The 12501-nt window shown below is 39.7% G+C and overlaps 1 protein-coding gene across 1 annotated transcript in view; it reads left to right on the top strand.

Annotated features, from left to right (window-relative positions):
- Positions 1-12501, top strand: part of scfd2 (sec1 family domain containing 2) — a 75967-nt gene that overhangs the window by 54354 nt on the left and 9112 nt on the right. Inside the window, exon 6 of the mRNA XM_026305230.2 lies at positions 9759-9904. Coding sequence (XP_026161015.1) covers positions 9759-9904 — 146 coding nt within the window. The remainder of the gene's footprint in view (positions 1-9758; positions 9905-12501) is intronic.

Below are 12501 nucleotides of genomic sequence, written 5' to 3'. Positions count from 1 at the left end.
ACTCAGTGGGCAGTTTGTTGGGTAGATATATTATACCTCTAAAACAGTTTCAGCACCATTATTATCAACATTATGACCTTTGTGAGGAAGCATTTATGACAGGACTGTTGTATTAGACTGCATCAGTTTGAGATGAGTGTTTCCAAACCGTCTATATTATATTGATTTACACAGATTTAAGTGACTATTAATCGATATTTTTAGAGTAACAATTTGTCAAATGCCCACATGACAACAGTGACAGAAAGGCGTCACTCGTAGTACTGATACTTGAGAACCACCCTCAGATTGAGGTATTATAGTGAGCTTCACCTCATTGATTGGCTGGAAACACCAAAAACTGAGCAAAAAGAATAAATTACATTCCTCAGTTAATCAAGAAACACAATTCTCATGGTGGTGTTGCATCATAATATCGGGTTGTGTAAATAAGCCACTGCTTTGCTCACCATGTCATTGTTGTGTTTATAACTTGTACCTAAGAGGCTAAAAAAAATAGTTATTGCAGGTTTAAAACAACCTAAATGGAATTATTACATCAACACTGAACTCTATTCATTTAACACTTTAGTCCAAAACAGCTTTCGGCTCAGTTCAGTTTGGTCCTTATGATGAATGACTGCGCAGCCTCAGCTACAGTCGCGTGGCACACACATTAATTGTCAGTGGCAGATAAAGCGGTCTTTGGTATGTGCAGCCTTTGACCAACAGAGGGCTCTATAGCAGTGGAAAAAATGTTTACTAGTCTGATAGGAAACCCCTCTAACCTAACAAAGATTTTCCTTATTAGAATTACGCTCACGTGAAGTTTAATTCTGTTTAGACTGGAAGGAGTGTAAGTCCTATCCACTCAGGTGTATTCTGGCTACAACACAAGCTTCCATTATTACACCTCGAGTATTCTGCACTTATTTCACTGTCTGCAATGCCTCTGTTGTCCATTAGGGGGCAGAATAAGCCTACTTTAGCTCACAGTATGCCTCTACTTTAATCTGATGAAAGCACAGACTGGTCCACCACTTTTCTTTGTGTGCAAGAGGGAGCTGCTCAGCACGATCATGGCATGGTATATTTCCACACAGTAACTTATTTAAATGCGATGTCTAATCTCACAGCACAGTCCTACAGTCGAGGTCTTTGTCAGCAGTTTGAGCAGCGCAGATGCTGCCAGCTCCTGCTGGGAGATTAGAACAAGGAAACACTGAGAGCACTTTTTTCTTTGGAGCAGCCTGATGTCTGCAGCCACTGACGCCCAGCCTCTGGAATGATCTTGAATTGAGGAGTGATGAAAACTATCCCTTACCGGCTCAGGCACACACAGACACACACATTCACGCTTGTGTTGGAGTGTGCACAGAGTGTAATCATGAGTGTGCACACAAAAACAGCATATTTCACCATATTAAAGAAAACACATTGTCTGTCCTGGCTTGGTGCGCACACACACACATACACACAAACACTCAGTCATCACAGTGCTAATGACATTCCTTTACACACATGCAGGTATGAATATGCAGCAGCAGGTTGCAGGTTCATCTGGGCTCAGGAGAGAGTTTTTTTTTTTCTGAATTTGAGTGATTTTTGGATATTTTCCAATGTGCATAAATAAGAGATCTATTATTTTATAAGATTATTTGATTAAAATGTTATCTTGTACAAATATTTTTCCAGGGTCAAGGAACTGACACTTATTCTGCTTGGAGCTGGAGTGCAGCACATTTTCAAATATTTCTTGAGTCTTGAGTTTTCACATTTTATTTTTATATATAAGTCACATTCAGTGGTACCACTTAATTCTTTCCTACATATAATAGTGGCTGTATAAAGAGTTTTTTCTTCTTCTTCTTCTTCATTACATAAGATTTTCATGGCTAGCCACTTCAATGATAAAGTACTTTCGGCTCCTGAAATGTAATCAAATCACCCTGAATGTTCATTGTTAAGTAAAACTCTCTTATTTCGCCTAGCAGATAATGCCTGGTGCTCATACATACATACATGCACATGTGTGTATGCTCAAGCATCCCACATGCACAGAGACATACAAAGAGGGAGATGTTTAGAGTTTGAGAAATATGATACTATGCTCATTCAGTGCATTCAGCCTGTGTAAAATTATGAGGTTGCCATGTCAACTACTTTCTCACCCATAGAAACATAAATCCTGCAGCCTGGCCTGATAAGCGTCCTATGACACACTATTTGAACAGAGACACAGCTTTGCTACCAATGTGTTTGAAAGTTTTAGCCCATTAACAACCACATGTTTTTGTACAATTTGATGAGCATTATCAAGTGAGTGGATGTTATAGAGTTGTTCATTTTTGGCTGAAACTTTTCAATCATTAGATTTCTTACATTGCACTATATTTGCAAATACAAAATCTGTGTGAAAAAATGTGAAAACTGTCCTGCGCTGTGACAAAACCTTAGAGAATTGTTACCCAACTCTGCAGTGCTCCTCAGCTCTCCTGACATTTATAGCATCATCCAATTCACTGCTTTGGTTTTAGGCCCCACAACTTTACTGCTTTGGTTTATTCTCACTGCTCACATCAGTGCAGTTTTTGGCCTCAGTAGGCAGGTTGCTGCCACATGAAAAGTAGTATGATAGTGATAATTGGTCTTGCATATGCCAAAGGACCAGAGTGGACTCCAAACATTTCTACTGTTACTCCATACAGTATCTGCTGATTGCACTCAGTGGGAGCCACAGCAGCTTTATATGGTGATGATATATCTGGCATGTGTTTACAGCTCTTTTCCACTGAACCAAACAAAACCAAGCAAAAATCCATTTTAGGTTCAACAACAGAATATGTTTTTTACAATATTTGAGCATTATCAAATGGTGCTATACTGATTCTAATTTTTACAATTTATCTTCATTACTTTTACTCTCAAAGTCTGGACCATGTTAAAATAACAGTAATATAGTTTTGACATAAATGAATGCATACTTGATGTTCATTGTGATGATTAAACAGCTCATGCAAGTTTAAAAAACCTATAATAAAGTTTTTCTTTTGTACAAAAAAAAAAAAAAAATCCAGTAGATTCCAGGAACTGTTATTGAAATTAAGAATAAAATGTAAGAAATGCTGCGGCATGTTGTGCAAAAATGTGGCAAAAAAAAAAACTGTTATAGTCCATCACATCAAGAGACAGTTGTGTTACACCTTCACACTTTTCTGCCATCGTACTTCTTCCAGCACAGAATGATGAATTATTCATTGCAATTTTAGCAAGACATCTGATATCATCCAGACAGTGAAGAAATGCTTTTTATATGCACACAAACACATAGTATGATGGCGATATTTGCATGCATAACTTCTGTATTCAATCAATCCACTGAAATATATTTAGCATTATATGAGAAAATAAGCACCTGGTGTTCCACTGGTTACGTAACTGCTCTGAGCATTTATGAGACAGGAGAGCTAACATACTGAATGTACAGTCGACTGGACAGCTACAGTGGAACTGATGTAAAATAAGGGTTTGTGTAATAGCTCACCATAATATACACACACGGAGTTCTCTTATGCTTCCCTTTGTCATTGATACAAAGATGAGACTCATGGTGCGTTGCGTGCGGAGTTGTAGTTTTGTCTTTGATGTAAGTGGCATTCTCTGCATCTTGGCAGATTTCATTCATTTACATTGAAACCATGTTTGAAACACAGAAAACACCCTGGTCGTGATTTTAGGTCTCTGAAATAAAAAAAGGCATGGTTCTCCTTGCACCTGTACGTGTGTGTGTGTGCGTGCGTGCGTGTAGACAGAGAGACTACCATCTAATCTTCTTCCAAAGACCTTAGGTCAGATGGAGAAATTCATCTGCCCAGATCATTAAGCCTGTGATCTACCTATGTTCACTTCTTTCTTACACACAAATATGCTCAAACAAACATTAAGGGCTCTCTGATCTACTTGCAGTATGGGAACCCAACCAGGTAATCTCTTTCCCTTTAATGATTTATTATACCCAGCCACACCGGCAGAAGCTCCCTTTGGCGGTGACAAGGTGTTTCCCCCTCAGTTTGTGGGTCCTACGCGCCTGTTGTTTGATCTGCTCACACCTGTTAGTAGAACATCTGAGGACCTTGTTGCCAAGCCACTGTGAAGCCCACATGCTCATCCTCCAACACAACCACCCAGTTGACATGAAAGTACTCAGGAGACAGTGTTTCACATGCAGACCCCTCTGTTCTCCACAGTTAACGCTCCCTGTGGCCTACTCCAACCATGACGAGTTTTCTCTATAAGTGGTAGAGCTGGGGCCACACCCTCGGCAGTGTGTGATTAATCACTAAGGACTCAAGCTTAGGATGCTGGCATGCAGTGGCTACTGTGTGTGTGTGCATGTGCGTGCTCTTCTCATTTTACATTTCTTCTTGTCTTCATTCTCAGAAGAATTCATACTTGGCCTCACATTGTGTTCACTCTATTCCAGGAGCTCAGCAAGCTCTCAAAAGGATGGAGGTGTTCGGGTTTAAAGTGACTGCTTGATGGCCTGAGGTGTGTGTTTGTGTAAATCAGCGTAAAGGGCATTGTTCTGCACTTCCTAAAGAGTCTGTGAAGTAGCTCAGATTAACAAGTCTTGTGTTTTCTCTCAAGCGGGCTGCTCTAGAGAGGATTAAGGCTTAACATTGGAATTCAGACAACTACAGGCTTAACTTCTTGGGTGCTGAGACATCAAGCAGCCCTTGGCTACCATTTGCCAGTCACTGAGGATCTGTGACCAAGCATATTTTTTGCACTGTCTGCCATCTTTGGACATAGTTAGCCTTTTTGGCCAATTGAACATGTCAAGCAGGTGTGTAAATGTATTATTCTCACTGTACAAAAGGTCAAACCAAAACTTCAAATACTAGGGGCAACTTTGTATCAGACACCTGTTATATTTTCCTTTATTTATTAATGAAAATATATTTTAATTCGACCTCACATGCAGACCTCACACAGAAAGGCAGTGTGATTGTTCAGACCCTGAACCTTCCTCCTATGAGGAGATAGTGCTAACCACTACCCCACTATGCTGCCTGTACAGATTTCTGCTGGTATAAATGTCCTTTCCTTGTGTTTCTCTATCTCCCTCACTAGTGGTTTCTTTACAGCAATTCGAGGTTTGATGTTCACATGTGTCTACTGCTTGAATTCTGGGAATCGTTGATGTGGGTTCTGATCTGAGGGGCCCTGTGATTCTTCTTTTTAATCTGCAAGTCCATCAGAGTTTAAAAGAGAACGTTTTTAATTTTTTCATTCACTCATTTGGTTTGGCTCTTGAAGTGAACCAAACTCTCTACAACAGTTAAAACATTGTAGAGTTGTATAATGCTATATTTGCATATTTCAGCAGTAGAGCTTCACTTATGTGAGTTTTATGATAGCACCATGCAGAACTGACTTCCCCCTGACCTAGAGATCACAGGGTTGCCATGGTGACAACTAGCATCATGTAAAGGGGAAAGGGGCACAAGAAACATGTAGCAATGAAAATCCACTTCTGCCGATTCTCTTTTTTCATCCCGAGATGCAGTAGCAAAGAGATTTTCATTCCCAGCATTTAACACAGGATTACCACATCTGACATAAACTCTCTGTAAAAATCACTGGTGAGCTGCAGCCTTTCCTCTCTGTGTCCCTCTCCATCTCTCTCCCTCTAAACGTCACGTACTCTCATTCTTTTCTCAGACCAGAATAGCATTTTTGATCAGGTTTCAAAGTAAACCAGGATATTTTTATGTAGTCTCGTTGTCTACATTCCACTGATAAGTACAGCGCGATTAATTTTGGTTGTAGAGTCAGGCATAGTTGAGTTGTCACAGTGTTTTCGGAGGTTGTTGAGGAAACATGCTGTGTTTTTCTAATTTAATGTTCTCTGTGTTCTTCAGCAGTGGCCATATTTCCTGTAAGCACAACAGTGTGGCAGTGGTAAGTGACACAAACGCCTTTCTACTGCCACAAATTTTGGGGATATTTTTTTTTAACTTCTCACATACTTACAGACATTGTTTATTCAGCCTCTTTGCATCCAAGTATTGTGTGTGTGCCCAAAGCCTTTGGAGCACTAGATGTGTATTTATCTGCAGCTGGAACTAACAGATACACCCTTTTCTACTGTATCAGTGATGTTACACTTAAAACGTCAGTGCTCAGCTGTTTTAAAAAGCGTGATGGATTTTATTGTTTGATGGTAAGAAAAATGCAAAAAAAAAAAAAAAGCATGAGACTTACAGTTGCAAGAAAAAGCAATGGCACTGCTAGCAATTTCCTGGTTGTCTGTATAAATTGGTCATGAAATATGATCTTAACTTCACCAAAGTCACAAATTTCAACAAACAGTTATGATCTTTCATGTCTTTATTCAACACAGCCATTAAACAGATAAAGCGAAGATCAAATCATATTTCATGACCAATTTATGCAGAAGGAAAATTCAAAACAGTGCCATTATTTTTTTCTTGCCACTGGTAAGTTTTGAAACAATCATTAAATCCACAGTATTGCTCTAAGCATCTCTGTCACTCAGTTAGAAAGTAAAACTACTGCAGGGGTGAACACTGTAGGATGTGACTGTTAGGTCTTTATATGATAACATTAACTTTCCAGTGTCATATTTAGCTTTTTTGTTTTAGTTCCAGTCCAGCTTCATTTATTAGCGATACATTCCTCTGTGCTTTTCTGGTTGGTTGGTTTCACCTTCTGAGCGTCAGAGGTTGCGTTCACACAACTTAGTAAATATTGCTCACCTACAGCTCTGCCGGATCTAATTAAGAAACCCTCAATCAGCCTTTTCCTGTCCACACTACATTTCTGCTTTCTGCTGCATCCTAATCTGTTTCTGAGCAGCACAGTGCTGAGTCAGTCTTAGACTGTTATTATTTGTAATTATCGTAACAAGTTGGTTACAGTGTGAACTGGGGTTGTTACAGGAAGAAAATGTGCTTGTTTTATAGACAGACATTTATAGTCATTTCTGCTGAGGCATAAGCGCAACTGTTCAAATGACATTTACTTACTCATCACTTCCCATCAGCTTTACAAAAGGTGCAATTATAGAAGGACAAGAAATAGTGGATGCCAGTCAGACAGTTAAATAAGTGTTTATTATGTACTTTATTTGAAGTAACCTGAATTCATCTCACATATTTTGCGTGAGAGACATCAGACAGTGTGTGGTGTGGTGCCGATATGGTGGGTGGTGTGGCAGTGTTGCGTGAGATGAATTCAGACACAGGTGTTCAGCCTTGAAGACACGCTGGCTGTTCCCGGATCAGTACCTGCTCCCGCGCAGGATCTGCTGTACCATGATCAACATCTAAACCACAGACTGCCTCGAGGGGGGGAGCGAGGGTTGGGGGTGTTGGCGCGGCCTCCATCCAACAGCCTGCCACAGCAACAGAGCAAGCCCCAGGCCTGCACTGTATGCTTTGGCAACAAGTCAACCAGCTCTCTCACAGCAGACACACAAACACTCCAACAGATTTACACACCTACTTGTATCTAGCCATTATAATTTATCCAGCCCACTCCCATTCCAGTACACACAAGCACCTAAAATAAGTACACATCCTCAACAATTTCTTCACACAGACAGATAAGTCAGAACTGTCATTAATGTACAGTATATGTCCATGTATTTTCCACATTTTCATATCATAGAGTTCTTTTGACAGTATAAATTCCTAGAGACAAACATCAGTTGTAGTTTGTTTTGCGTTTGGAGGCCTTTCTCCTCTGCGGGTGTCTGGAAAGATAAGACCCACATCTGACTGAACCTTCACGCTCACCTCCGTCAAATAGCCCTGCTGTTTTTCCAAAGAGTTTACCTCACAGCCAGTGCTCCACAGGAGAGCACAGACGCTTTACATTCCTTAACACAGCGACTCAAAACAAAGACTCAGCGTTCTGAATTTGATACCGTGTATGTTGGTAGGAAAGGGAACTAACAGAGATTAAAACCAGACAAATTCTAGCTGCACTGGGTACATTACCTAACTGTACTAACTCTGAAATATGCCTCAGCATATGTAATGTGCCAAATAAAATGAGGCAAACTCTATGCTGGGCTGTTTTCAGTCTTGTGAAAGTTATATCTTGTCTCTGCCATTCAGAGTGGGAACAGTTAGGAATGACATGGTTTTCCTTAGAGTTTACTGTATGTTTTCAGTTCAAGGTGGATCCATATAATATGTGAGCTCATATATTGTTATATAATCTTGTATTCGGGCCTTAATTGACTTTCCGGTGTTTGATGGTAACCCTGTGGTGGTAGAAGTCATTCAAAACCTTTTGAGTCTAGTCTAATCAGTTGCCTGGCAGGTCTGCCTTTAATTAAGAGGCAGATATGTATTCTAGAGAGATGGAAATTTCCTAGTTTGTTAGCATATACTATGTTGTAGAATATATGTCATAAGAAACTGAATTCTACCATTTAGATATATTGATTTTCCTTTTATTTGTTTACAATTTAAATTGTCCAGTTCTTTTTGCCTTGTGAGAAAATACCTGCAAAACTAATGACATTCCCATCTTCCAAATGTTTTATTAAAAATAGACAAAAATATCACTCCAACTTGACTTTTGACTTTTGAAGCCATTTTAATAAACAGTCAATAGTCATAATCTCTTAGCAGCACAAAGTTAAAGTTTGAGATTTTAGCCTCTGAAGCTACAGCCAGCAGTCAGTCATTGTAGCTACGTGCAAGAACCAGACACAAATGAAAGTGTAATAACAACAAATTGCCTTTTTTTTATGGGGATTTTGCACCAGACTGTTACACATTACTGTTCCCATTCTTTGAGCTTTCCAGCCTCTATAGCTGCAGCTTCATATTTAGCTTGTATTGAAGGTATCAATCTTCTCACCTAACTCCAGACAAAGTACAAAATTTAATCAGTTTGGAGAAGAGCAACATTGTCCATCATTCTCACAATCTTTTCTTTCTTTTTTTTGTAATTGAAGAAAAGTGAATAAAGTCTGTCAGAGGCTGAGAATTTGGACGTGTTCCTTGCAATACACAGACTATATCATTACACTACAGGGTAAAAAGCATCTTCTTGGATAGATTTGCTGATACTGTCGCAACGTTAATGATGGAATCATCAATACACCTGTCATAACCTGTGAGCCTTTCAGACGCGACTGTACTGATACAGCATTCAAGTCTCTATCATGTGTAACGCTGCTGACCCTTGTGTTAACAGAAGGCAGCACATCCCTGATGCAGGTGCCAGCTGGCCTTTATCAGTAGTACTATCCTCAGTCCTCACCTGTCTCTGTCCTCTCACTTTCTGTTTACCTTTTCTGTTTTTTCTGCAACCCCCACAGTCTGTCTCATTCTTCCCCTCCTTGCCTCTTGTGCTCTGTCAGTTCAGATTTAATTCACAGCAACTGTCTTTTTCTCTTTGCCTTTCTGTACGAGGAAAGGGGCATTACCTTTTGATTAGGCAGCTCCAATAAAGGAGCTCTTGTCCTTTCACTCCCATGCATTTACCTTGATAAATTGTTTCATTGCACACCCAGCTGAGAAACCTACCAGCAAAAAGCAGCATGAGACTTTTTTTTTTTTTTTTACATCTTTAACTCTGCTCTGGGGTCAATTTTGAAGGAACATGTAGTGTGTGTGACTTGTGTGTGTTAACCTAACGTACAGTTATCTAATTTGCCTCTGTTATGTCACGCTCTTGACGTTCATATGTGGTTTTCATTTAGTAAGAGTGTGTACGTATGTGTGTTTTGCTAGGTTGTGCAAGCCCAGAGGAGCTGACCACAGAGCGAGCCCATTCAGCGGTGGAAGGGATGTTCGAGACCCTCCGGTGTTTGAGTCACACCAGAGATCACCTCAAGCAGCTGCACTCCGTCTACACTGCCAGTGATGGAGTTCACCAGGTCAGAGGAACACATCCACATCCAACACATGCTGTCAACATCGCAACACACACATTAACATGTTAAAATTGTCCATTGCTCACAACAACTTTCTCTATTTTCGTATTCTTGCTGTGGCGGTAACACAGGCAGAGACTCAGTAGAGAACCTGTTTTTTGTTCCCCTCAAGTTACATAGAGCACCCAGAGGGAGTTCACTGTGAGGGCCTCTTCATAAACTGTTTGTGTCTTAGAGCTTATGTAACTTAGAGTGACCTGTCAGCGTACATCTGAACGCTTTGTCCTCATGAAAGGCTCTTACCTTTTATTGCAGACAGCTTCACTACCACTGTCCTTCACTCTGATTGGGTAGCTTTTAGAGAATTATAGGCCAGGAACATGAAGGTGAATGAATTGAAGTTCATGTGAGTTTTTTCCTTTAGAGATCAAAACTTTTAGGCACATACATAAATGTAAATAAAACAGACAGCAAAATGGAACCGTTTTAAAATAAGTGTTGAGCTTCAATTTAAACTGTGTAGGTTGAGGCTTTTATTTTTTCAGTTCATCCGTGTAATCATCCGTTTTAATGCTGCAGCTAATTTGTCATTGCCCCATCTCCATTTCATTGCAGCTGAATGAAAAAAGTTTCTAGCCATCTTTGCTAAAATATAATATCTTTGTGTCTGACCGTGTGGGTGTGAGTGCATGCATGTGAGCGTCAGTGTGTTTTTGTTTGAAACAGAACTGCCTGTCCCCGTTCCTGCTGAATAATGAAAACCTTTCCATTTGAAAGGAGAACAGCATGATATGTTCCTGCTATTGGCAGTTCTAGAGAAACATCAGAAATCCACCAGCCTCTCTCAGCATGCATCCCTTCCACCGATGCAGTCAATAGCTATCGGTCAAGATGTCTTCCTCTCAGTGAAGCTTCTCCCTAAAGTGTAGCACTCTCCTCCCATGGGTTTAGACATAAAGGAGAGGTTTTGGCATCAGTCAGAATCTTGTGCTCTTGCCTTTTTTTTCACTGTCTGTCATGCAAGCTGCTGATTTTATTTCTCACAAAGCCATTAGCCATTAGCTTCAGTAACCAAGCTTTTACTTTTCATTTAAAAAGGCGGATTACATTGATAACGTCAAATGAATGTAGTAATATAAATGAGAATATCAAAGTGTCTGTTGACTCCCTTCTTTTTCTGTTTATTGGGTATCATAATTAATCAGACCAACACACAGCAACACTTGAACGCGTTCACTGTCACATGTGCCCTCGGTGTAGAGCTGCATGAAAATCACAGATTTCCTGAGCACGTCATGCTGTGAGTAGCTGAACGCTGTAGAAGTTCCTGGAAAAAAAAATACATAGACCCCAGCATTTAACAGCTGGGGTCTATGCTTGGTGATGCAACATAGGGATTTAAACAGAAGCTATGTGAGATGTTTACTGTCTTTATGTGTTTCCTCGTAGTGGAACATAATAGCATACATCTGACACTTTTAAACATACGATTTAAATTAATCGACTGGTGGATTTAGTCCCTGGAGCCCTTTTGCTCTGGTTTCAATCATATTTGTACCTTTCTGCCTTAGGAGAATTAACTTCCCTTTATGAAAGCTGGGAGTGGTTCTCAACTCAAACCATAATCTAACCCTTAACTGCCCATCTTATTTGTCATCTTAGCGGTCAGGCGTCAACATGCAAAACCTTTACATACCTCAGCTGACCTTATTCTTGAGCCTTCCAGGACACGTTTTATCTCTTGAGCAGATCGAAGCTGAAGCTGTAGCACCAGAGCTACTGGTATGAAATGCCCATCTCTGATTTCTCACTTTTTAGCAAGAGGCTGAAAACCTTTGTATTTGAGTGTATGTTGATGATTCTACTGATACCTGACCCTGCATAGCAACTTTACACCAATACAATATCTTTTGTTTTAAATTGTTAAATTCTGTCTTCCTTTCATTCTATTCATTTTCATTTTTGTGTGAAACACTTTGTACAAATCTTTAAAAGTGCTATAGAAATAAGCTCTGATTTGATATTTTATCCATATAATGTATTTTCTGAAGGCATCAGTCGTAATCAATTTAATTCTAAGGTGAAGCAAAACTGAAGGGTCAGTTTACCTCTATAGCTTTGTCAAATTTATATTAAAGTTGTAAGTACTAGTTTGACATTTCTTTGTCTAGGCCAGTCACTTCTTTGAGTGTTGTCATGTGTGGCCTAGGGGTAAATTAGCTCCACATAGTTTTGCGATTACAACATGTTGATTAAAATTTAGCACATTGTTTTTAATGTATTTAAATTAGATGCTCAAATATATTTTTCACTGGATGATTTCCCAACACATTCCAGTACCCTGTGTTCATTATTCATCATTCCATGTGTGTTTTTGTTGTTGTCACCGTGTTGTTTTGGAGTATTAATTTATTCATCCACCTCTATGCCAAGAAAAGCCAGCAAGGAAACTGATACTCACGTGTGTGGGGGGTGGGGTGTGTTTCTGTGTGTGTGTGTATCTGTGTGTGTGTGTGTCTGTGTCTGTGTGTGGGTGCGTTGCGTGCAGAGGAATATTTAAGCACTGGCATTATCATATGACAAATTATAATATTGTTTTT

This window comes from Mastacembelus armatus, chromosome 4 (assembly GCF_900324485.2).
Source record: "Mastacembelus armatus chromosome 4, fMasArm1.2, whole genome shotgun sequence".
NCBI classification, from domain to species: Eukaryota; Metazoa; Chordata; class Actinopteri; order Synbranchiformes; family Mastacembelidae; genus Mastacembelus; species Mastacembelus armatus.
The sequence above is the reverse complement of the archived record's forward strand: the minus strand, read 5'-3'. Positions and strand labels throughout refer to the sequence as shown.